The 26,605-nt window shown below is 35.4% G+C and overlaps 1 protein-coding gene across 9 annotated transcripts in view; it reads right to left on the reverse strand.

Annotated features, from left to right (window-relative positions):
- Window positions 1–26,605, reverse strand: part of LOC123530728 (transmembrane channel-like protein 1) — a 138,442-nt gene that overhangs the window by 4,941 nt on the left and 106,896 nt on the right. For 8 of the 9 annotated variants that reach the window (XM_053538253.1, XM_053538255.1, XM_053538252.1 and 5 more), the window contains 11 exons: window positions 20,511–20,658; window positions 19,671–19,774; window positions 18,814–18,892; window positions 18,031–18,138; window positions 15,904–16,029; window positions 12,987–13,061; window positions 10,350–10,463; window positions 8,811–9,016; window positions 7,904–8,083; window positions 7,162–7,240; window positions 3,105–3,458 (listed from right to left, as the gene is read on the reverse strand). In XM_053538253.1, the coding sequence (XP_053394228.1) occupies window positions 3,390–3,458; window positions 7,162–7,240; window positions 7,904–8,083; window positions 8,811–9,016; window positions 10,350–10,463; window positions 12,987–13,061; window positions 15,904–16,029; window positions 18,031–18,138; window positions 18,814–18,892; window positions 19,671–19,774; window positions 20,511–20,658 (1,288 nt within the window). In that variant the 3' untranslated portion in view covers window positions 3,105–3,389. Of the gene's footprint in view, window positions 1–3,104; window positions 3,459–7,161; window positions 7,241–7,903; window positions 8,084–8,810; window positions 9,017–10,349; window positions 10,464–12,986; window positions 13,062–15,903; window positions 16,030–18,030; window positions 18,139–18,813; window positions 18,893–19,670; window positions 19,775–20,510; window positions 20,659–26,605 lie in introns of those variants that run through there. The other variant, XM_053538248.1, reaches the window with a different exon arrangement.

The following is a 26,605-nucleotide window of genomic DNA, read 5'->3' on the forward strand; positions in this document are numbered from 1 at the left end:
ATCAAATCAAACTAAATAAATTGCAAAGTTTTGCAAGATATGTCTAACCATTGAAGTTTAATCTTGAAGTATCTAAATGCATAATCTGAAAGTGTAGAGCATTGGTAAATATCCAAACAAACCTTAACAACCCTTACAGAAGCAAGCCTCTGTGGCGTACATGCTGCGTATTTCCTGTGTATATGCCGCGAACACAGTAGTACACCAGAGGAGTACATTTTACATACACCGCATGCCGCGTACATGCCGCGTACTATTTCGAAGAGTACACAGCATGTACGCAGGAGGTCACTAGTACACTTCAAGTACGCAGCACAGACTCTGAAAATTTAAGGAGTACACTGCATGTACGCAGGAGGGACTTGTACAAGAAAATAGTACACTGCATGTACACCGCAGATACTTCGAAATTTATAACACTTATATTTAGTTGCATTAAAGTTGTTTCCCCTTGATGCAGTTACGCCATTTTCTTCAGATGTTTACCAAATTACATGCTACAAAAAATGATTTATTTCATTGAAAAGTGGATGAAGAAAAGCATACTAATTTATTTGATAACATCAATCTACATTATTTTGGTAAGGGTAAATACTTATTGATGCATGTCACTTATCTTTTTTCTGTTTTTTCTGTCCAAATGATCAGCATTTGCATAAGAAAGTTGGTGGGGTAAGGAATTTACATTATCACAGCAGTTTCGCCACAAGAGTACACAGCATGTATGCAGCAGGAGTACACAGCATGTACGCCGCAGGACTTGGGCCAGGAGTACACAGAATGTACGCCGCAGGAGTACACAGCATGTACGCCGCAGGACTCGGGCTAGGAGTACACAGAATGTACACCGCAAGAGTACACAGCATGTACGCCGCAGGGGTAGTACACCGCAGGCTCATTTGCATGTGAAAAGTGTATGTGCCGCGTACATGCTGCGTACTATTTCTCGCATACTAAATTCCTCCAGCGTACATTCTGTGTACTATGTAGTCCACAGCATGTACGCAGCAAGTAGTACGCGGCAGAGCTCATTTGCATGTCAAAAGTGTACTACAAACGTACTATCGGTGTATGTGCGGTGTATATCCTGCGTACTATTTAAAGCCCTTGATTTCAGTACACATCATGTACGCATCATATACGCTGAATGTACACAGCAAGAGTACGCAGCAGGCCTTTTTCTTCTGTAAGGGAAGTTTTTACTTGGTCTTTTTTTTACGAAACAGTGAGAATCGTTCTATATATTGAGTGTAGTTAAATGGTAATTTTGTTCCCATTTAAAAGATTTCTTTTTTCACATCGAGTTTTGCTTCACCAACTAATGTGAAATACACTCGATGACTGCTTCCTGGAAACTAACCAGTACTCGCACCGAAAGAAGGGACTGCTAGAGTCATGGTCAAAATCCGCTGACAGGATTCAACCCCGCGACCTCCGGATTACGAGACATCTGTACAAAAATGAAAAAAGATAAAATTTATATCTCGATTCTACTCTATATAGTTTTGAAGTAATTTGAATATAACTTAAGTAAGTCAATTTATTCAGAGATTACTTGCAAACTTGAAAAAATTAATAAAAAAAGATGTTAAAACATCATAGCAACCTGCTGAATATGAAATCGATTATCGAAAGTGCAAAGACTATGCCACAAACTGCAATGTACCACAATATATTCAATGTGTGACTTTCATCGTACGTCAATTCAGTCGACTAAGTTCCAGAGATACTCAGAATATTGCGTGAACAAACCTGTCTCAGTATTTGTTTCTATATATTTATACAGGAATTTTTAAAAAATATGGGGTACCGTGTGTAAAACTTTTCAATATTCAACGCTGTATTCTTCGTGCGTAATCGGTATCCCGACCTATCCTAAATTTTTACATGACCCTAAATGTTTTATGGTCTTTGAGATTTTTTAAAAACTTTTTAATAAAAAGTTTTAAAAAACTGCTCATTCTATTCTTTAAAAGTTGTCAGTGATTTTAGAAATTATTCGTATTTTTTACATAAAAATAATTTCCGTAAAGTCTCATTAAAGCACTCTTTCTACACGAATTTGCGCAAAAAATGGGAAAATTAGGATCTATTTATTATGGACTTATTTCGACAACACCACGGAAGCACATTTTCCACCGAATTACTGACCTTATTCCTAGACAGTGCGCAGGACGCTGTCGTTTATGGAATTCCATATAATAGCCTGTTCATGCAGCTTTAAAAATATCTTACAACTGGTAAACACACTGAAAGAGATTGTAAGTACCTCTTACAATATGTGGGCAAACTGAACAGAAAATGGGCTGTATATGCATGATTTTGAAAGGAGTATGCAACAGTTATGATGTCGGTATCAGCTCGACGACTTGTTTGCCTCCAATTTATTTCTAGTCGGAAATTTTTGCGAAAAAGAGCCATCCATCTTCAAAATTTAATGTCATATATTTTAAATGTACTGAAATAGAAAAGAAAACAAAGCAGATAAACAGTCAGCGTTTTGTTGTTTTTTGTCGCTCCACCCATTATGTTGCACTTAGTTACCATTATCCGTCCATCCAAATTTTGTGTCATGCATACTTGACATAGTCATAAAAACCCCACAGGATTGTTATTCAGCATGTGAAGTTGTGCGCCTCGTGTTAGGATCTTACACAGCTTGCCCAGAGTTATGGCCCTTGACTTAGTTAAATATGCATAAAAAGGGCCTAAAGTTTATTAAAACTATTTAGTGTTTGTCGAAAACAAGGCAATCAGGGTTGGTAGTTACTTTTTCTTAAATGTATACAGTATATCCTATCATCTTGTCAGAAAACACTGACCCAATTTCAAAACTATTTCACACATATTTTCCATGCATAGCCCTTTATCAAAATTGTTCGAGAAATATGATTGTGAAACTCGGGTGAGCAGTCTAGGCCCGGGTCATCATGGCCATCCTGTTTTAATATTCAATAAGAAAGCTATTAGGCTACATGTTTTTTTTTGTAGTTTTATGAAGATTACATTTGATATTGTATATTGTTGTGAATCTCCATGTGGAACTAATTATTGTGTACATGTATTTCCTGGTTGATCACTCTACGAAATTAAATACCAAAGAGGAACTGAAATTCTCTTTTATATAAATGCTAAATAATTGAAATCTTAGAATCTATATATCTCCTTCAAACAGCCATTTTGGCCAAAATCAAGAAATTTCATGCACACGAAATTAACTGATTTCACAGCAAGCGTACAGGTATATACTGCTTTCACTAATATATTACTGATAAGCCATATTTGAGATAGTCTGACTATTTAGACACATTATTAACAACTCCTCTTCCAGTCATGTCACAGGAATTTTTTAAGAAGAAACCAACATTTCATTTTTTCCACCAGATATTTCAGTGTCTTTCAATTCCAACACCCATACTTTGTAGTTTCTTGATCAACTTCTCATTTTCCTCTCGCTCCTGAAAAAAGAACATCTCTATCAGGTATGAGAACTTTTTTCCAAATAATTTGATTCAAACCAAGCTACTTCTAAATGAACTTAAACAAACAAATTGTGTGCTGACATGTTCACTTCATAGTTCAGGTTAAAATGTATTTAAGCCAACTACAGATAAATTGTGTTAGCTGTAATTAAAGTTTGAATTTTTGACTAAAATTGTCTCTTAATTTTTCATAAATCTCTGTATGGACGACACAGTGATAGTGTGTATACATCAATACATCTTCCTTGAGCACATTCAAACCTGTGATAAAGACCAAATGTGAACGGCTATGGACTACCCGCCTCCAATGACCGCTTTTGATTTTGCTTTTAAATATTTTTCAGTTTTAACCTCTTGGTAATTCCATATACAGTATACAACACTTGTGTGTGTACTCAAAATACATCTTGCTGGAAACTGTGCGATTCCCATTTGAAGATTTTCAGTTTATTTAACCTTTGAAGACCATTCTTGCATATAAAGACAATGTTTTGGTTGTTACAAATCTGGTCATGACATCCAGGTTTGACTTTCAAACATTGAAATAATAACAATGGCCCTGTGTGAATGTTGAAGTGTAGCAAGAGTTGTTGTACCAGTTCCTACTTGCTACTTGTGAAATGACACAAGATCCACAACTTTAAATTAATCATGAATCTGCAAGCTTGACAAATATGGTACTGTGTAAAGAGGTGGAAAGTGTATGCTCACCAAATATAGTACCGTGTGATGTGCTGGAAAGTGTATACTCACCAAATGTATGCACACCATATATAGTATTGTGCTACATGCTAGAAAGTGTACGCTCACCAAATATAGTATTGTGTTACTTGCTGGAAAGTGTATGCTCCCTAGATACAGTATCTGTTACATAGTGGAAAGTGTATGCTAGCCAAATATAGTATTGTTAACAAGCTGGAAAGTGTATGCTCCCCAAATATAGTATCTGTTACATAGTGGAAAGTGTATGCTAGCCAAATATAGTATTGTTAACAAGCTGGAAAGTGTATGCTCCCCAGATATAGTATCTGTTACATAGTGGAAAGTGTATGCTAGCCAAATATAGTATTGTTAACAAGCTGGAAAGTGTATGCTCCCCAAATATAGTATCTGTTACATAGTGGAAAGTGTATGCTAGCCAAACATGGTATTGTTAACAAGCTGGAAAGTGTATGCTCCCCAAATATAGTATCTGTTACATAGTGGAAAGTGTATGCTTGTCAAACATGGTATTGTTAACAAGCTGGAAAGTGTATGCTCCCCAAATATTGTATCGTTTTACATGCTGGAAAGTGAATGCTTATCAAATAGAGTATCATGTTACATGTTGGATAGTGTATGCTCGCGAAACATGGTATCTTAAGAAGCTGGCCCTGTGTTCACAAAACATTTTCAGTCTCAGCTGAGTTTGATTATGAAACTTAATTTCTCATTTATATCTAAATAGCATGTTTAACCCAAAATTTTCAGTTAATAATTATTTTAAAGTGATTATTCGGTATTGATGGTCAGTCTCATTTGGAATTTAAGCTTGAAGTTTTTGTAAAACTGATATTAAAATTTCAAACTCAAACTCAGCTGAGATCGAAACACGGGGCCAGGTAAGTATATGCTCGCCAAACATGGTATCGTTAACAAGCTGGAAAATGTATGCTCATCAAATAAAGTATCGTGTTGCATGCTGGAAAGTGTAACTTTATCGTGTAACGAACTGGTAAATGTAATGAGCTGGAAAGTGTATGCTCGCCAAACAAAGTATTGTGTAACAAGCTGGAAAGTGTATGCCCGCCAAACATGGTTTTATTGTCTATCAAAGTGGAAAGTGTATGCTCGTCAAACATGGTTTTATTGTGTAACAAAGTGGAAAGTGTTTGCTCATCAGACATGGTATTATTGTGTAACAAGCTGATAAGTGTATTCTCACTCAATCTGACTAAAGTACTTGATCTTCTAAACGAAGATCTGAGAATGACCCATTCACATTCGCCTTCTGTATATTTTGGATTTCCAATATTGCTATTTTTATTTTCGCAAATCTATTTTTATTTGAACCAATCATACGATTTGTTTCAACAAGCATTTGGCTGAACCATCAAAAGAGCGTCGAATATCAAAGAGTAAGAAAAATGTGCAGTCAGTCTGGGGCTCGAACCCAGGATCCCTCGCTTACAGGGCGAGTGCCCTATTGACTGAGCTAACCGGCTGTCTGATACTTTACGTGACCAAGTCTGTACCATGACATATGATTTCTCTCAAAACACGAAGGCATAGTCGCGATGTGGTCATCATAAGAATTGTAAATATGAAAAACCCAGGCTAAATATAGATTTACAAAATGTTGAAATTAAGGCTTTGATTGGCTAGCGGAAGGGTCGTCAGAACGAGGCTATCAATAGCACGTCTCCAGATCCTATACTATCAATAGCACGTCTCCAGATCCTATGCGTAGCGTAATAGGAGATGTACTATAGTTAGATTGATTCTCTCAAAAAATGATATTATTATCTAAAGAACTGGAAAGTGTTACTAGCCAAATATGGTATTGTGTAACAACCTGGAAAGGATATGCTTGCCAAACATGGTATTACTTTGTATTAAGATGGAAAGTGTATGCTCACCAAACATGTTATTAGTATGCAATGAGCTGGAAAGTGCATGGCAGCTGAATATCGTATTGTGTAGCAAACTAGAAATTGTATGCTAGCCAAACATGTTATTGTGTAACAAGCCAGAAGGTGTATTGCTCCTCGCCAAGCATGGTGTTACTGTGTAACAAGCTGGAAATTGTATGCTTGCCATACATGGTATTATCATGTAACGAGGTGAAAAGTGTATGCTAGCCAAACATGACATTGTGTAACAAGCTGGAAAGTGTATGCTTGCCAAACAAGGTATTGTGTAACAATCAAGAAAGTGTATGCTTCACAAACATGGAATTGTGTAACAAGCAGAGAGTGTATACTTCCCAAATATGGTACTGTGTAACAAGCAGAGTGTATGCTTCCCAAATATGGTACTGTGTAACAAGCAGAGAGTGTATGCTTCCCAAATATGGTATTGTGTAACCAGCAGGGAGTGTATGCTTCCCAAATATGGTATTGTATAACAAGCAGAAAGTGTATGCTAGTCAAACATGGCATTGTGTAACAAGCAGGAAAGTGTATGCTTCCCAAACATGGCATTATGTATCCAGCTGGAAAGTGTATGCTTCCCAAACAAGGTATTGTGTAACAAGCAGAAAGTGTATGCTTCCCAAACATGGCATTGTGCTACATGCTTCCCAAACATGGTATTCTGTAACAAGCAGAAAGTGTATGGTTTCAAAACATGCTATTGTGTAACAAGTGGAAAGTGTATGTTTCTCAAACATGGTTTTGTGTAACATGCTGGAAGTACATGCTAGTCATATATGGTATTGCAGAACAAGACAGAAAGTGTATGCAAGCCAAACCTTAACTAGAGCAATTCATGTAGTGCTTGACTGTTTTCCTTATATCATCCATGTTAGGATTACTCAAATCCCTAGCTAACTCAAGCATTTTGCTTATTCTCTTGTGACCTGGAGTGATCAGTGTTTTACTGTATGGTGTAATGTGTTGGACAACACATCCTAGCTAGACATGGTACTGTGTAACATAGGTTGAATTGGGATATCTAAACTTGCAAAACGTTACCATACCTGTTGTAATTCTGCTTGTAACACAACCATATGTTTCTTCCCATTGCTTAGTCTTCTTTTCTGATGGATCATTACAGAACTTAAAATAAAACATCAGACAATTTCAACATACTCAAGTTTTTAGTGCAATTGTCTGCATTATGTAAACCTGTTCTACTGTCACCTGCTGAGAAAAAAAATGTTTAAAACAAACAGGTATATCACACTCCAGCAATTTCACTTAAAATTAGTAGTAGTGACATATACACTTTTAATGCAGAACAGTTATAGCAATTGGGAAATATCATTTAAATATGTTTTATTTAAACAGCGAAGATTTTAAGAAAGCTTTATTCAACAAGAGCTGTCACTAATGGTGACAAATGCGCCCCCCCCCCCACTCCCGCAGCGCCTTGACCTTTGACCTGGTGACCGTGACCTTTGACCTGGTGACCCCAAAGTCAGTAGGGTTCGTGTACTCAATAAGTACTATCAGCATGTGAAGTTTGAAGGTCCTAGGTGCAGTGGTTTTCGTGAGTAAAATGCCTTCATGCAAAAATTTAACTTTGTGACTAACGAACGAACAGACGGACAGTTGAAAACTAATATGCCGCCCTTCGGGGGCATAAAAAGAAAAAGTACATTTTATTTTATGTCAGCACTACTGCTAATGTTTATGACAAGAAAAAATATTTACACGAATATTATGGGTCAACACTTGCAATAGGGACATTATTACTTAATGCAATATATAAACACTTACAAAAGGATCATAAAAACTGGTATGAGGACAGGTTCAGAGACAAGATATCCAAGTACAGATGTTATCCAGGAAGGCTGATCTGATCTGAACCTTGTGTAGGCCCTAGTAGGTTTCTCAGAACCAAATGGTCCACAGTAAGTCTCTGGTTTGTTTGTCTTCCCTAGACTGACAAGATCTGAACTGAAATTAAACATATAATGAAAACTTTTAAAGAACAATGAAGTAACAATATTTTTATCCACAAGAATTTCCCAATTTTCGTAACTTTAAACTAAAAGTACATTTTGTGTTGCAATAAATGAGTTTATGTAAACTAAATGAAAAAGTTATTCACAGTGCATGTTTTACATGTATCAAACAGTTATGACACATTTCATTGTTTATTTATAAGGCAGGCTGTGGGTGAAAAACTTTTCAATGTCTGGTATACAACAATCTCTGTTAAATAATATCTCAGGAAAATACTTCTACAAATGCTGGTATTTCATTTTCAGTATTTATATAGGTAAAATTAAAAAATTAACCTGAGAGCAACAGCCTCTGTACAACAAACATTTTGGTCCTCCAAGCTGTGCTCCCAGTAAAAACATTGTACTTTACAGATCTACTTGCTTTTCAGTTTACCTACTGATTAACCAAAAGAAGTTTTTCGCCTAAGATTTAAGGCTTATAACAGGGATGACCATAAAACTCTGGTGCACATATATACATGTGTATTATGCACTTAAAAAAGACTGGAATAAAGCTGTATACTGTCTTGAGCATCCACCACCAAGAATAAAATGTTTTTCAATACATAACAATTTATGACTATGGAGAAATTAATTTACTATGGGAAAGAAAATAAGTGTCATTGTAGAGTGTTCACTCTCCAAAGGTGTTGTTAAGCTGAGGTAAAACTGTATACCTTCCTATTACCACTGAAGCAGGTGGGATCAACATGGCGAGACTTGCCAGCAAGAACAGGGAGTAGAATGATGTATTTCTGGACTGGTTCCAGCGTTTTATAGGAGGTTTACAGGTGTGATACACTATCAAGTAGTTTACTGAGAAGAATATAAGGGCAGATGCCAGTCCAACTAGTGGCATGACTGGACAAGCCAAGGTTCCAACCTGTAAATACAGATACATTTTGTCATCTATATATTTTGTCATCCCAGTGTTAACATTTTTTTTTTTAATTAATGAAGCAGAAGCAGCCATAACAAACTGAGGCCATGACTTGTCATGTATAAAAAGTCATTCCTGCCACTTTAAAGCATAAAAATAAGAGTGGACATTATGAGTGGTCCAGTGATAAAAGACTAGGAATTTCAGAACAGGGGTTGTGAGCCCGATCTCCAGCATTGAAAGTTGCTTACTCTTTTATATGTGACTTTAAATCAAGGTGTTGTGTATGGTGATTTACACCTTGCATGTGAAAGAAGGGGAAGTTTCTGGTATTCAGTCATCTTCTATACCTTGCAGTACCCTACAGAAGTTAGACATTAATGTTTTTCTGGAGAAGATGCCCATATCTGCAACTAATAGCATCTATAAATAAACGTTGAGACACACAAATAAGCATGCAGATAAAACAGTAATTTTCAAAGTTAAAATGGTGGGCTGAGCTGAAACTATTTATATGTCGGCCCTCAAAATAAAATACAAATACTGACAATAACCCTGTTTTAAAACAGTCCTTGAAAAATATTTAAAGTGATTAAAGTGCACCTTCAATAGATTTTTGGCATTTCAGTTTTCATCATATTCTAAACTAAACAATGTAATAACAGATGATAAATGGCTATGACTTTTAAAAAGTGCCATTTTTTAAATCAGATTTTGTGATTAAATTTAACCTCCATTTCCGGAAAACAGTGTAGACTTTTGATAAGAGGGCAAGTGGCGTGGGCCTGTTATTTTTGTAAAAAGCTGCTTGGTGTTTAGATAATACCAAGGGGAATATAATTCCAACGTAAAGTCGATCTTAGGGGGAAACTGCATGATCTGAATGACATTTTCCTCGCAAATGACATTTTTCTCGCAGAAGAGGCCTATAAATGTTTCATACATTAGGGGAACAGAAAAACTTTTAAAGCATCAGAAAAACATGTATATTTCCATCAATTTTGGCAGAATTTCATCTCCTACTTCCATCTGAGACATTCCAGTAACTTCACCTTGGAACAACATTGGTTTTTGTTATGAAAACCTATCTTGATTGTGTAACAAGGTGGTCAAATGAGAGGTTATGAAGATTAAGGTTGATGAAAATGGAAAGAATAGATATTTATCTTCATTCTATTAAAGGTAATAAAACAGAATGTAGAGACCAGTCACAAAACCCCTGGACCTGACTGGTTGAGTCTGAGCTCAGCTTGCAATTGACCAATGGCAAGTCTGTGTTCTGAGACTGGTCTCCATCTTTAGCTTTGTAAACTCGATCTGTGATGAACATAATTACCCACACCAGAGCCTGTCTGTAAACCAGCACAAGAACAGCAGAGGAGATCTTGAACTCTGATTTCTCTCTTGTCCAGTAATACTTGCAAAATTTCACACTTAGCTGAACTGTCGACTGAAATATAAATGATGCAGTGAAGATCTAACCAGTTTCTTGAAAATTAATTATATGACAGCGTCAGTACTTACATTATGCAGTTATAGTACCTATTTCAAATATATATTCTAAGTAGCAATCTTTGCCCAAAATTTGGTGAATGTTAAAAAGACACGATATAGAGAACTATAAGGGGAGAGGTAGTCTAGTGGATAAAGTGTCGGCCGCTCAATCCAGGGATCGTGGGTCCGATCCTCAACTGGGGTCACACTATGACTTCTCATATGACACCAGTACTGGTTTTTCCAGGAAGCGCACTCGAGTGGTTTCAATAAGCTTGAAACTTTCATCACAATCGAGCTTAAACAAATTAGTATAAACTAAAGAGAACTATATGCCACTTTTAAACAAAAATCAATGTGATCGTGACCTTGTTTGTACACTTTGCAAGCGGTTTTATGAGGTTAACAATTATTGTCATTTTGAATTGGTTCAGGTATGACAAGTTGTTGAGGGGAGACAAAATATTGACCATTTTTCTGTATATATATCCTACCACTTTGACCTTGAAACAAAAACAAGAGCTGTCGGAGGACAGCAACACTCGATTATTCAACGGCCTTGTCAATTGAATAAATACAGAAGTCAAAAAAGGGGCATAATTTTGTAAAAATGCAAAACAGAGTTATGGAACCTGCACAGTGCTTATCAGCTCATGACAGTGGACAAGTGTGTGAAGTTTCAATCCATTCCCATTAGTGGGTACTGAGATACCAGCTTACCCCTTACAGAAGAAAAAGGCCTGCTGCGTACTCTTGCTGTGTACATTCAGCGTATATGATGCGTACATGATGTGTACTGAAATCAAGGGCTTTAAATAGTACGCAGGATATACACCGCACATACACCGATAGTACGTTTGTAGTACACTTTTGACATGCAAATGAGCTCTGCCGCGTACTACTTGCTGCGTACATGCTGTGGACTACATAGTACACAGAATGTACGCTGGAGGAATTTAGTATGCGAGAAATAGTACGCAGCATGTACGCGGCACATACACTTTTCACATGCAAATGAGCCTGCGGTGTACTACCCCTGCGGCGTACATGCTGTGTACTCTTGCGGTGTACATTCTGTGTACTCCTAGCCCGAGTCCTGCGGCGTACATGCTGTGTACTCCTGCGGCGTACATTCTGTGTACTCCTGGCCCAAGTCCTGCGGCGTACATGCTGTGTACTCCTGCTGCATACATGCTGTGTACTCTTGTGGCGAAACTGCTGTGATAATGTAAATTCCTTACCCCACCAACTTTCTTATGCAAATGCTGATCATTTGGACAGAAAAAACAGAAAAAAGATAAGTGACATGCATCAATAAGTATTTACCCTTACCAAAATAATGTAGATTGATGTTATCAAATAAATTAGTATGCTTTTCTTCATCCACTTTTCAATGAAATAAATCATTTTTTGTAGCATGTAATTTGGTAAACATCTGAAGAAAATGGCGTAACTGCATCAAGGGGAAACAACTTTAATGCAACTAAATATAAGTGTTATAAATTTCGAAGTATCTGCGGTGTACATGCAGTGTACTATTTTCTTGTACAAGTCCCTCCTGCGTACATGCAGTGTACTCCTTAAATTTTCAGAGTCTGTGCTGCGTACTTGAAGTGTACTAGTGACCTCCTGCGTACATGCTGTGTACTCTTCGAAATAGTACGCGGCATGTACGCGGCATGCGGTGTATGTAAAATGTACTCCTCTGGTGTACTACTGTGTTCGCGGCATATACACAGGAAATACGCAGCATGTACGCCACAGAGGCTTGCTTCTGTAAGGGACATGCAAAACCTTAACCAAAAATTTCTAAGTTGAAAAAGGGCCATAATTTTGTAAAAATATAAAGTAGAGTTATTGAACCTTTGCACTGCATGTCATATCATGACAGTGAACAAGTGTGTGAAGTTTCAATCCTTTCCCGTAAGTTGATACTGAGATAACAGCTTACATACAAAAACTTAACCAAAAACTGCTATGTTGAAAAAAAGGGCATAACTTTGAAAAAATGCAAAGTAGAGTTGGGACCTGCTTATTGCATGTCAGATCATGACAGTGAACAAGTCTGTGAAGTTTCAATCCATTCCCATTTGTGAGTACTGAGATACCAGCTTACATACAAAACCTAAACCAAAAATTTCTAAGTCAAAAAAGGGGCATAATTTTGTAAAAAAGCAAAACAGAGTTATGGAACCTGTGCAATGTTTATCACAGTGAATAAGTGTGTGAAGTTTCAATCCATTCCCACAAGTGGTTACTGAGATACCAGCTTACATACAAAAACTTAACCAAATCAGGACGCAGACGCCGATGCATGGGTGAGTCCAACAGCTCTACTATTCTTTGAATAGTCGAGCTAATGACATGGTTGAAACGTTACAATCCGCACCTTGCCTCACGAAAATCTAATCATAAGAGCAACCTAAAAAAAAGCCAGATTATGGTAACAGGTAAGAAAAGTACTTGAAAGACAACATACATGAAGCAGTGTATCCATGATTACCAGTTTATACATTTCTTGACCCAAGACTGTGCCTGCACATCCATGTACACTCTGAAATACATGTATATACATGTGCACTTGGTAGTCAATAAACATAACATATCATACATTGAAATCATTTCATTTCTCAGGCATAAAACTTTGTGGTTTTGGCTAAACGACCATTTCACAGTGATATGAATTTGTAGATTTCAACTTTTGAACATAAACTGAATGGTTATTTTATTTTTTCGTTGGGATTAGATTTCTTGGACTGACTCATTACCAAGAAATCCAATAAACTTAGCCCTTTCCCTCCTGAATTTCTATAATGAACTTATCCATCTTTCAATTTGGACAGTTATACTGTTAACTGTTAAAGGGATGCATACCAAAAATATACTGACTGAATGGCAAATAGTGTCGATCATGATCAGACTGCACAGATGTGCAGGCTGATCATTATCTACACTGGTCACCAAGGCAGGATCAGTTGTGTCCAGCATGATATTAATTTAGGATTAGTCTCCAAAACCAAACATTCTACGTACATGTATGCAAATTTCATTCTCCCATGAATATTAATGATTTCACAATATGCTGGAATGATTATTAAAAATGATTGAAGATCTGTTTGTATCTTTTTCGAATCTATAAATAAAGAAAAACAAAATGAGGCATCATGTTTTGCTGGGTACTCAAGGCTAAAGAACTCTAAATTCTATCAGGAATTTGCATGTCTCAGGTTGTTTAAAAGCCTTCTGTTGAATGATATACAACTCCTGCTGAAAGAATTTCCATTTAACTTTACTCAATGTTTTAAATAATCAATTATGTCAATTTAGTACTGCAGGATTCATTTTCAATGGAATGTTAAATTCAAATGAATGTTTTTCACATGAAAAAAAAATACTTGGATAATCAGATACTTCTTGCTGGAGAAACTGAACTGGGTCTCACCAAATTAAGAAAAAAGTTGTTAATCGGATTTGTCACTCCTTGCATCATCACATAAAATCTGGTAAAAATTTGTGGCTGTGCTACTTTTTATGGATGTTACAGTGTACAAATTATTCATAATTACAGCCTTAACCTTTAGCCTGCTGGCGGCAAGTGATTAATCTGCCTTTGTGACCATTGCAGACCAAGATCAGCTTGCACATCCGTGCAGGCTGATCATGGTCTGCACTGTTCGCTATTCAGTCAGTAAATTTTCAGTGAACACCACTTTGAATAATAAATGGTATTGCCCAAATTGAACGATGGACCAGTTCATTTTAGAAATTTAGCAGGGTAAAGGCTAAATAAATTTGGAAGAGGACCTTATAATGATGCTACAGACCAAGTTTGACGAAGGTCCATCAGACTTTTCATGAACAGAAGTAATTTATTGTATTTTTCTATTCTAAGCTGTAGCAGCCCCTAAAATTGGGCTTAGTGTCCCAACTTGCCAGGATGCTACATACCAAGTTTGGTGTATCCTGATCAGTTTCAGCGAAGAAATATGTAAATTTAGGATTACAGATGCCGGATCATTCATTACTTGTGGTTCAGGTGAGCGAAAATCGCAGCATTCTTTCTTATTATAATTTAGCAATTTCATTATTTCTTCGAATATTTTACAGTAAATATTTAGGGTTACATATTTATGCCATCATTATGGTTTAAGAGTATGCGTTGTTGCATATTACATATTTCATAATCACATTTTCAGCCACATGAATTATTAGAATTGATTATATATGTTACTGTCATCATGTACATATACTATGTTTTTACATTTTTCTTTCACTTAGTCTGTTGTGACTTTCTTGTATTTGTTAGTCCTTGCGAATTATTTTTAACATATCAATGTTAAGGACTGTACATTCCATTTTAGGGTTTTCTTTACTAAAAGGAGTGCTCAAACTCGAAAAATACATTTCTTTGCTCACTCCTGTTTTCCTAAAAATTAAAACAAATATTTAAACTCTTTTTTTTTTTTCACTCACTGAAAAATTCTGGGGAGATTTGTACGGCCTTACTGTTCATTTTAGGGCAAGTGTGGAAAGAGGGCACCAGAAAAGATTTTGGAATAATATATCTTATTATATATCAGTAAGATATACAGATGGTTAGTTTAATCACATTTTATTGTATATATATATACATATTTAAAATACACACACATACAACAAGCATACATAGATACATCAATGTAAATATACAAAAGGGTTGGGCCAGAAGTTATAACAACATTATCGGGGGTGGGGGGCATACAGATGGTTCATCATTCAACATGCTGAATCTATACCTTTAACATTTTACATCTTTCAAATAATAAATTCCAGTATTTTTTGCTTTTTTTTCACTTCTGTCTGCTTTTTGCATCATCTAAAGAAATTGATTTGCTTCTCTGGAAAAGTAATGTTCAATCTGACTAAAGTACATATCCTATTACGCTACGCATAGGATCTGAGAACGACCTATTCATTGCCTCGTTCTGACGACCCTTTCGCTAGCCAATCAGAGCCTAACTTACAACATCTTGCAAATCTACCTGTAGCCTTGACTTTTGATATTTACAATTCTTATGTCATAATGTATCAGATAGCCGGTTAGCTCAATCGGTAGGCCACTTGCTTTGTAAGCGAGGGGTCCTGGGTTCGAGCCCTGGAATAACTGCACATTTTTCTTACTCTTTGACATTCGAACATGTCGTCTGATTGGATAAAATAAAAATAGCAATACTGGAAATCCAAAATATACAGAAGACGAATGTGAATGGGTCGTTCTCAGATCTTCGTTTAGAAGATCAAGTACTTTAGTCAGATTGAGTAATGTTTTTTTGCAGGTTTGTCCTCTTGAATGGAACTCATCATATCTTAATGCAAAAGAAATATAATAAAGTTCTATGTAGCAATTTGTTGTTTACCTTTGTAATTGATTTATATAGAGATGTTATGAGAGCAAACAGGTTGCACATTCTCAGAACAAATACTCTTGTCAGGGTCACATTCAACTCATCTCTTCCACTTTCATATTGCTCTATCTTTGGAAGCTACAGAAAAAAGATTTCTAAATGATGAAAGCCAAAAATGAACATTGTCTCTGCAAAAAATATTACAAACCATAAAACAAGAGCTGTCGGAGGACAGCAACGCTCGACTATTCAACAGCCTTGTCAATTGAATGAATACAAAAGTTGAAAAAGGGGCATAACTTTGTAAAATGCAAAGTAGAGGTATTGAACCTCTGTACTGCATGTCATATCATGACAGTGAACAAGTGTGTGAAGTTTCAATCCTTTCCAATTTGTGGATACTGAGATACCAGCTTACATACAAAAACTTAACAAAAAACTGCTAAGTCAAAGGGGCATAATTTTGTAAAAATGCCAAGTAGAGTTATGGGACCTTCACAGTGCATGTTAGATCATGACAGTGAACATGTGTGTGAAGTTTCAATCCATTCCAATTAGTGGATATTGAGATATCAGATTACATACAAAAAATTAACCAAAAACTGCTTAGTCGAAAAAGGGGCATAATTTTGAAAAAAAAGAGAGTAGAGTTATGGGACTTGCTTAGTGCATGTCAGATCATGATAGTGAACAAGTATGTGAAGTTTCAATCCATTCCCATTAGTAAGTACTGAGATACCAGCTTACATACAAAACCTTAACCAAAAATTTCTAAGTCGAAAAAGGGGCATAATTTTGTAAAAAAGCAAAATAGAGTTATGGAACCTGTGCAATGTAGATCAGTTCATCACAGTGAATAAGTGTGTGAAGTTTCAATCCATTCCCACAAGTGGTTACTGAGTTACCAGCTTACATACAAAACCTTAACCAAAAATTTCTAAGTCGAAAAAGGGGCATAATTTTGTAAAAAAGCAAAATAGAGTTATGGAACCTGTGCAATGTAAGTCAGTTTGTCACAGTGAATAAGTGAGTGAAGTTTCAATCCATTCCCACAAGTGGTTACTGAGATACCAGCTTACATACAAAACCTTAACCAAAATCGGGACGCGGACGCGGACGCAGACGCCGACGCCGACGCATGGGCGAGTGCAATAGCTCACTATTCTATGAATAGTCGAGCTAAAAATGTTCATGCATGAATTATTAAAGAATTACATACATCTACATGTATTGTGAATTACTTCACTGATACTTTATCATTCAATGCTATGTATAACATCTTTCTTAGCAGACTGAAGGTGGTCAATTTCATTTAAAAGACAATTTATGACATTTTTCAGTTTTCACTATAATCTGTGTACATTTCTACATGATTTCAATTGTTTTCTTACCTTCTGGAGTGCCATAAAAAGTTCCCCCTTCATGATTTTAGGCTCAAACTGGTGATGCACACTGTACACGGGGTACACTATACGTGGGCATTTGTAGTATTCAGTATAAAGGAAAATGTAAACAAACGTTTCCAAATCTATTAAAATATAACAGGAATATAAGAACTGGTTGAATTCTCCAGTCTATGTATTTTTTGTTAGAAAATTTTTGGCAAATCTACAGTAAAATTGTTGGAAATGATCTGCAGGGTATTCAATATGCATAACTGAATGTGATGTTTTGATGTCAACATTGTATGACACACTTGTCCTCTGAAAATGCTTGGTAGAATGGAAATGTAGTCAAAAAGGGGCAAACTAAACAAAAATTGTCACGTAAGTCCCAACAATAAGTGCAAATTGTCCACTTCATGTTCATGATTGATACCAAATTTCATTTGTATCGGACATAATCTGAAGGAATTGAATGCACAAGACATAGATGTAGTTGTAAAATGGCTAAGTCCAAAAATGGGGAACATCTAAAAAGAAATAATCGTACACGAATGTCCTGATGATATGCTCATGTTCTCTTGATGTTTGTGATGCATTACAAGTTTCATTTGAAAAGGATGGAAACTGTAGATGTCAAGTATTGGATGGATGGAATGCAGGATGAATAGATGGATAGTTCAAACACTACATGCCTCCTCGGTCATCAAGACTGGGGGCCATAAAATCAAGTCCTATGATTTAACCTGATATTTACCTGTTCTACACAAACTGGTACCAACGAATTGATGAGACTGAAGACAATAGTTGTCCCATACACACTGAGGAAGTCAGTCCTCTCTGTATTCCCATCAGTTTCACTACCCTGTCACAAAATAAAACAATTATAATAATCACAACATCACATTTTGTTTCAGCACCTAAATTGCAACTAAAAGTTAAAGCTTACTAATACAAATCCACTTGTTAAAACACATGTTGGTTAATAGTAAGTTAACATACATTCAAATCTGCCTTCTGATCATAATGATACCATGGCTTTAACCCAAGGTTCATTTTGAAACAAGGCAGTACACACATCCATTTATTGACCTTTTTTGTTATACACAAGGCCCCAATTTCACGAAAATAGTAAGTTTGGTATTTGACTCAAGTATGTTAATTTTCTTCTGAAGCCTGGGCTTTTCAATCTTGGTATCTATCTTTGTCGTATTTTCCAGAAACTAAACTACATGAATTTTATTCATTTAATTTTTCATCTTTAATGCCATCAAAATCTACAAATCCATCTGAAAAGAATTTCATCATCTTCTCACTGGCGACTTCAAAACATCAAAATATTAATAATAAAACTACCCAGGGACATTATGATTAGGGCATTTGAGGCACTTTTCAATGTCCACTTTTAAGGTTGTTTTACTATTGCATAAATAATGCTTTATAAAATTGCATTACTTGGCTCAAAAGATATTTATAGACAGGGATGCCATTGTTTACTGGTCCAATACTTGTGCTTAAACTATACATGTAAAATACAAACCATATTTGGGATAACTTCTTCAAAACTGACAAATATGACCAAGTATACAATTGCTGTGCACCCTCCACCAATTAATATTCTGAAATACAAAAAGTATTACCTGAAATAAACATGGACATTGGGTATGAATTCTGATTAAATATTGATATACAGTGAAACATAGCTCCCTTGAGCATCCTTGACTTAAGCTCCCAAGTTCACTCCATTAATGCATATACATTCGTATATGTTCCCTGGCAGTGCTGCTTATATTTTCAATGTTTTACACCCTGGATAACTCCAGTATCTGCTCATCCCCTTGTGACCTCAAAAGATTGGTATTTTATTATGCAATATATAATTTGGAATTATGGAAAGAAAAATAAACTACTGTTAGCTAAAAGTGGTGATCAGAATTTGCATAAATCCAAATGAAAACACCTACAAAATAAATAATTTTGGCAAGACTTCATATAAGCTCAGAAACTGGTGATATAAGAAATTTTGATGGCAAGATCATTGTAATTATAGCAATTTGGTGAAGTGTTGGAAAAATCTTGATTTCTTACACCATAAAACAGAATAAAGTAAATCAATCTATGTTGATAGTTTCTATGTTAAAAGATAAAAATGGGACTTTGAGGTCAAAGCCTTGAAAAGCTAAAATAACTTGTCAACCAAAGATAATTGCAAACAGAAGAAAACAAATAAACAAGTAAACAGAACAAGAAAAAGTTAGTGATGAAATACAAGGAATTTACTTTACAAAATTACTAAAGTACAAGTTTTATTTAAGGACCTTTAAAACAGAAAACAGAACAAGTTAATGATTAACTTAAAGACAGAAGAATGGACAGAACTGTAAACATAACATGTACATTGTTATAAACCAGGCAAGTATTCTTAAAGAATAAACTTTGACTTTCTCTTTCGTGCTTCGATCTTTGACATTTTGCGATGCCTTTGCCTCATAAAGATTGTCCTGAAAGACATATACTAAGATACAATACAGTATGGATAGTGAAATCATAAGAAAATTATACTGAGGCAGGAAATACTGAAAAATGATTCATTCTGCTCCAGTCTCACATTTTCTGAAAATCACACTAGAAAATCAAATGCACAAGATATGTTTTTGCTATGTTAAATTGCATACTTTTCACAAAATTTGAAATTAGGCAAACAACTGTGATTTTTACTTAAAAACTAGAGCTGCTTATGAGAAAAGCGCATGTCTCCCACAACTGCCTAATCATCTGAATAGTAGTATATGAGTCAACCATGCACCAACACCTCAACTGCCTTATCATACTTTCAGTGCTTTGATTATCAAAAAACAAGTTTCAAAGGCCATAATTCCAAAGTGCCTTGGCAGATTTGGCTAGTTATCGAACTTGGCCGAGGACTTATTGACAAACACATTTTGTTCAAGTTTGGTGAAGATCTGATGAGAAGTGTTTGACTTAGAGTGCCATCAAGATTTGTGACAGACAAACAGAGACACACACACAGACAGGAGTAAATCAATATGTCTCCCACAGCACTGTGCAGTGGGAGACATAATTACATTTCAGATTCATTCAAATAGACCCAGTTTTGATTCCGTCAGTTAACATGTACCACAGCATTTAGCTAAGAAAAAAACGTAGAAATTAGAACAAACTATGCTTTTTTTTGGTATAACTTAGCATCGAATAACTTAAAAAATATTGAAATACCTTGAAAGCACTTGTAATTCCTTTTGAAAGGTTCACTGAGGCTTCATTAGATGTTATGGAATAGTCCCAAGATGTCCACATCATCAGAGCAAATCTGTAGCGTGAACTTACAGCTGATGCAGACTTTGACACTTTGGACTGGTTAATACTGAAAATGAATGTCCTCTAAACTGCTTACATATACAGGACAGGCAAGTTAACTTAATGTGACAGATATAATATTAATAAACACATGTTTTCATGATGGCCCTGTAACAGACCAAAATATAGTATTAGCCCAAATAACAGGTTTAGGATCTTGTGAAAACGCAAGTTCATTGCCAATTTTATTACACGATCAATTATAAATATTTTGAATCAAATACAAATCAGCAAAATAATCTCAACTGCCTGGAAAAATAATCCAGCATTTGCATTCTTACTGACAGTTGCAGAAAAATTTATATATCATGAGATATAAAAGAATGCACTGGACTGTGCAATACAAGAAAAAGGTGGTACTGCCCTGTCAATACAGATCAAACTATCAAAATAATATTGTGCATGCTAGAATAAAGCATATGTCTGATAGACTGTAATAGAACTATGTTTTAATTACAGATGATGTTAACTAGGACTAGGAGGTGTAGTCAAGTCAAGTCAGTTAACTCCTGACTGTATGATCATAATCCCATCAAATTTGCAGTCTTGCTTTGACTCATTAAAGTATATATTAGTGCATGTCAATTTGTGGGAATATGGGCCGCCGTGAGAAAAATATTGAGAAATATAGAGACCTATACCACATTGTAGATTGAAGTGAGTTATCGTAATTTCCCATGTATCTCTTTCCAGACACGCGACTGGAAAAAGTTATGATGTCATAAATATGGCGGCTTAAGAGAAAATGACAAAACGTAGGCTGCTGAATAATTACAGGTGACAACGTCTTTGAAAACTATGTTACGATTGCAAAATTGATATATTTAGTGAAGGTAATGTTTATTCAAGCAGATAAAAAACACTTTTATGGAAAAGGATGGAATTCATTATGCTTAAAATGAAAAAAGAATATCCATAGATATCAAAAAATAACGAAAACGACTGAATAACGATATTAAGTGAGCAAATGTCTACTTAATGGCGCAGTATGTTCGATTTAAAATAGAAATAGTCTGATAATCTATCACTACAATAGTCAATTAGCATAATTATATGTATCTATATACCCTTGTTATCTGTATGAGTGTGTCAGATCAGCTTAATGCCCCGACACTGTGGTCAGAACACAAAATCAATAGAAAAAATATCTGTTTCAATTTTAAGAATGCTTTTTCTAATGCATTTACACTTTGTTGTAAACTATTTTGCAGTGCAGATTCTCCTATTAAAATTGATAAATCCAATCAATTTATACATACTTCCCAGTAAAACTAAGTTAAAGACATCTACGAAAGGAATCAGCAGAAGATTTCTCTAAGAATGTTTCTGTCCTGCATACTAGTGGTCTATGATGCCATCGTCGTTTAGCGCTACAGTATATTTACGTTTTACAGAAGAAAATTTATAATACTAAAAACTACACCTTGAGTCCTTTCAATGAACAGGATTTGGTCACTAATCACATCCCTTCATTTTGTATTTTCAAGCAAAGCTCGCATATATGATCAGCAATATTATTTTCGATTCCTTAATTGCATATACAATTAGATTTGCTCGTTTCATAGATAATTTAACCTCTAATACATGTACCACTTCTAATTTATTAAATCATATAACTTCATGTCGAACTGATATTTACCTCATGTGAAAAAAATATTGCGACAAAGTATATGCAGACTCTGAAAAAAAACATTCCCAGAAAAATTAAAATCCAGCAATTACAGGATGTGCTGTTCCGTCGTTTCATATAATTCCTTTACTCTTTACACCTACTTACCAAATAATCCAATGAATTAGAAAGGAACTGCTTTAATTAAACACCTTTTCTTGTGTATTTAATTTCAGTTAAGCCTTTTTCTGCTTGTAACATTGCTAAAATTAATTTCCGTGTGAACCTGTGAGGTAGTTTGTCAAAGCATCTCCTTATTAAACGATTTCGGTAAGGGAATGCAGTTTTCGGAGAGATAATAAGTAATCAATGAGAACTATTTCTGCCTAGATTGTCGTATGATTTAGAAAATGTTAAACACAGTTATGTGTGGCTACTATATGAAAACTAATTCACGCATTCTTGATGAAGTTTTCAAATACAAACAATCATTTGTTGCTCGAATAGTTGACATTTTTTATGTCAGGGAGGTGTAGTTTTTAAATGAAACTAACAATTCAAAGACTACAATACTGCATTGCTTGGGATTGATATATCTCCATATCTTAAATTTATTTACACTTTCAAGTGAGTTTTTCTCTATTCAGATGGGGATGTTCCCCATACAATCTTCTGCAATATATCAGCTTAGATAGCTATCTATTACTAGATACGTAGTTTGTCACAATCAATTGTAGGTCATGTTGTTTGTCGGTTAAATGCGACGTTTAATAAATACACTTTCCTTAACTTTTATATAATCTTCATATATTTGCAAGAGCGACTTTCAAGAATTCAATGAACGTTATCAATATGTCCTTTTGCAGATATACTGCTATTATCAAGTGCAAAACTATTCTACTAAATTTCACGATTGTAATTCAGACTTGTGTGGGTTATTTTTTTTTTTTTAAAGTTTAAGAGCAATTTAAAAACACTTCTATTACTAAGTGTATTAAAACAGTAGTTATTTATCAATTTCAGTGAAAATTTTCACAAATGATGAAATGTTTTATCATATGCAGTTCTGATCCTCTTATTTGGAGATATGTTGCATATTCGGTGTTCATTCTTTTGTCAGCTGGATGCTACACTTTCCTCTTTGATCATGACCAACGAAAGAGGTGGACCACGCCATGACTGGTGGTTCTTAAAGGCCATTGGGACTGAGCTGCTTTGATATATTTCTACTTTCCTAATTTGTCGGTTCCTTAATAATGTTCTGCTGGTACTCTGCTTTCTGTAACGGCATGGGGAACATAGGCAAATGATTTGTTAAAAGCTTTAAGAAGATCCCTTGAAAGTATAAAACGCAAATAATCAAGATAATAGAAGACTTGGTTTGATTAAGTTTGTTCCTGAGAGGTTTAGAAAGGTGAAAAAAATCTCATGCCCTTTAGCACCAGCTTAAGCTGAATTATAATATAATGATATTTAACGAACTTTATAATACTAAAGGACCAGAGGTTATTTACATATTTAATGTAGATATTTACTCGATCATTTTTGTGTTTCAATTAATAGCGTGCCCTCAGTTTCCCTTGCGTGAATAAGACACTCAGCAGTCGGGGGATTAAGTTTACGTATAATGTTCTATAACATTAGAATATTGTGTAGATATAGAGTGTGAGCATTATTGCCAAACTACTGTTTAAGCACACCAGCATTGTTTTGCAACTGACCGTTCAAAGGCTTTGCTGCACTACGTTCCTTTATTTTACGTTTTAAGCTTTCTGTCTATTGGCTTTACTTAGTTCATGTATTTATCATGTTTTTACCTATACATGCATTGCTGCAGAGTTTTACGGTTCAAAGATGCGTTGCATTAACATGTATCAGAGTTTATCACAAATCAGATCTGTTGAGAAATATTTTCAGTTTCAGAGAAAGAAAGATGAAAGAAAGAAAATGAAATGATTATCCCCTGCCCCTGATGCCCCTCCTCCTGCAGTTAGCAAAACATAATTACGGAAAGCCCATAATAAACGTTTAAATGCAGGTTTGATAAATAATACTGTTTATAGATACTTTTGTTACGGCTGAGCTGAAGACGAATTAAGTAAAACGCTTTCAGTGTTGATGTCAAGTTTGAATGCATATGATTAACCAGTAATTCTGAGTAATAAAGTCGACTATTATGAATCTAACTTTAAGAAAATATCCCTTACAGAAGAAAAAGGCCTGCTGCGTACTCTTGCTGTGTACATACAGCGTATATGATGCGTACATGATGTGTACTGAAATCAATAGTATGCAGGATATACACCGCACATACACCGATAGTACGTTTGTAGTACACTTTTGACATGCAAATGAGCTCTGCCGCATACTACTTGCTGCGTACATGCTGTGGACTACATAGTACACAGGATGTACGCTGGAGGAATTTAGTATGCGGGAAATAGTACGCAGCATGTATGTGGCACATACACTTTTCACATGCAAATGAGCCTGCGGTGTACTACCCCTGGGGCGTACATGCTGTGTACTCCTGCGGCGTACATGCTGTGTACTCCTGCGGCGTACATGCTGTGTACTCCTGGCCCGAGTCCTGCGGCGTACATGCTGTGTACTCCTGCTGCATACATGCTGTGTACTCTTGTGGCGAAACTGCTGTGATAATGTAAATTCCTTACCCCACCAACTTTCGTATGCAAATGCTGATCATTTGGACAGAAAAAAACAGAAAAAAGATAAGTGACATGCATCAATAAGTATTTACCCTTACCAAAATAATGTAGATTGATGTTATCAAATAAATTAGTATGCTTTTCTCCATCCACTTTTCAATGAAATAAATCAATTTTTGTAGCATGTAATTTGGTACCGTAAACATTTGAAGAAAATGGCGTAACTGCATCAAGGGGAAACAACTTTAATGCAACTAAATATAAGTGTTATGATTTATTATAGACGATGTGTGCGTAGTATGTATTTATTTTGATTAAAATCCATCTGAGAACAATCTAGGACTGGAATTATATAAGCATTTATACACTTTTACGTCCGTAAAAAGTAGCGCACCAAAAAATTTTGGATTGATTTAGAATCCAATGGGGCGAGCGCAATTAGCCAAAAACGTTCTGAAAATATACGAGCGGCAAATCCGATGAACAACTTTTTAATTTGGTGAGGCCTTAATGAGTTAACATAATGAGCATTAAAGCCTTTATAAAACGTATAGAATGGTGTTTTGCTTAAGAGTATTCAAATAACAGTGAGAGCTATTAATTCTTCTCATTCGGGCGCTGTTGAGGCATTATCTTGGTAATTATTTCATGTATTACAAAATGTAATGCAACGAAGTTCAAATAAGGCTTTTCAATTATCCAAGTTAGAAAGCTCCAGGATTAATTCAAAATGAAAAAGAATATATTTTTACACTGCATGCAAGGTGCAGCTCAGAAATCACTAAGATGTAAGCTTCACAAATGAACATTGCAAATAGTTCGGCAAATTTTCATTGTTCAGAATACCGGTAATCTGAACTATTCTATGCTATTAAGATAAAAGTTACTCGGAAATCAAGTTCTTGCTTCCAAAAAAAAAAATGTACAAATCCTTCCTGCATGAAGTGTACTTCAGACTTTTACCTAAAAAAAATTCAAAGTATAAACACCAAAAGAAAATGAACAAGTCCCTCCAGCATATATGAAGTTTACTTCAGACTTTAACTTATAAAAAAAGACCTAAGTATAAATGCCAAAAGAAATTGTACAAGTCTTTCCTGCGTATATGAAGTGTACTGCACAAATTTCAAAGTATCTGCGGTGTACATGCAGTGTACTATTTTCTTGTACAAGTCCCTCCTGCGTACATGCAGTGTACTCCTTAAATTTTCAGAGTCTGTGCTTGAACTTGAAGTGTACTAGTGACCTCCTGCGTACATGCTGTGTACTCGTCGAAATAGTACGCGGCATGTACGCGGCATGCCGTGTATGTAAAATGTACTCCTCTGGCGTACTACTGTGTTCGCGGCATATACACAGCAAATACGCAGCATGTACGCCACAGAGGCTTGCTTCTGTAAGGGATCTGTTAGATTTCCATCGGCATAGTCGTCTTGATCGTACTTAAATCTTGTTTAAATAAAATTGCAAACAATACATGTAATATGCACATGTTCTAATAATAACAGCATAGACAATTACTTGTGCCGACATTGATTTGTATTGCATTTTCGACAAAATCCTTTCCTTCTAGGTACTGATTAAAACCAGATATTAATAACGTATTTTCCCTTATAGTATGTTATATTTCTTGTAACGTTTGGAAATAATCTTATTGCAGATTCAATGTCATAAGA

Source organism: Mercenaria mercenaria, chromosome 3 (assembly GCF_021730395.1).
Source record: "Mercenaria mercenaria strain notata chromosome 3, MADL_Memer_1, whole genome shotgun sequence".
NCBI lineage: Eukaryota > Metazoa > Mollusca > Bivalvia > Venerida > Veneridae > Mercenaria > Mercenaria mercenaria.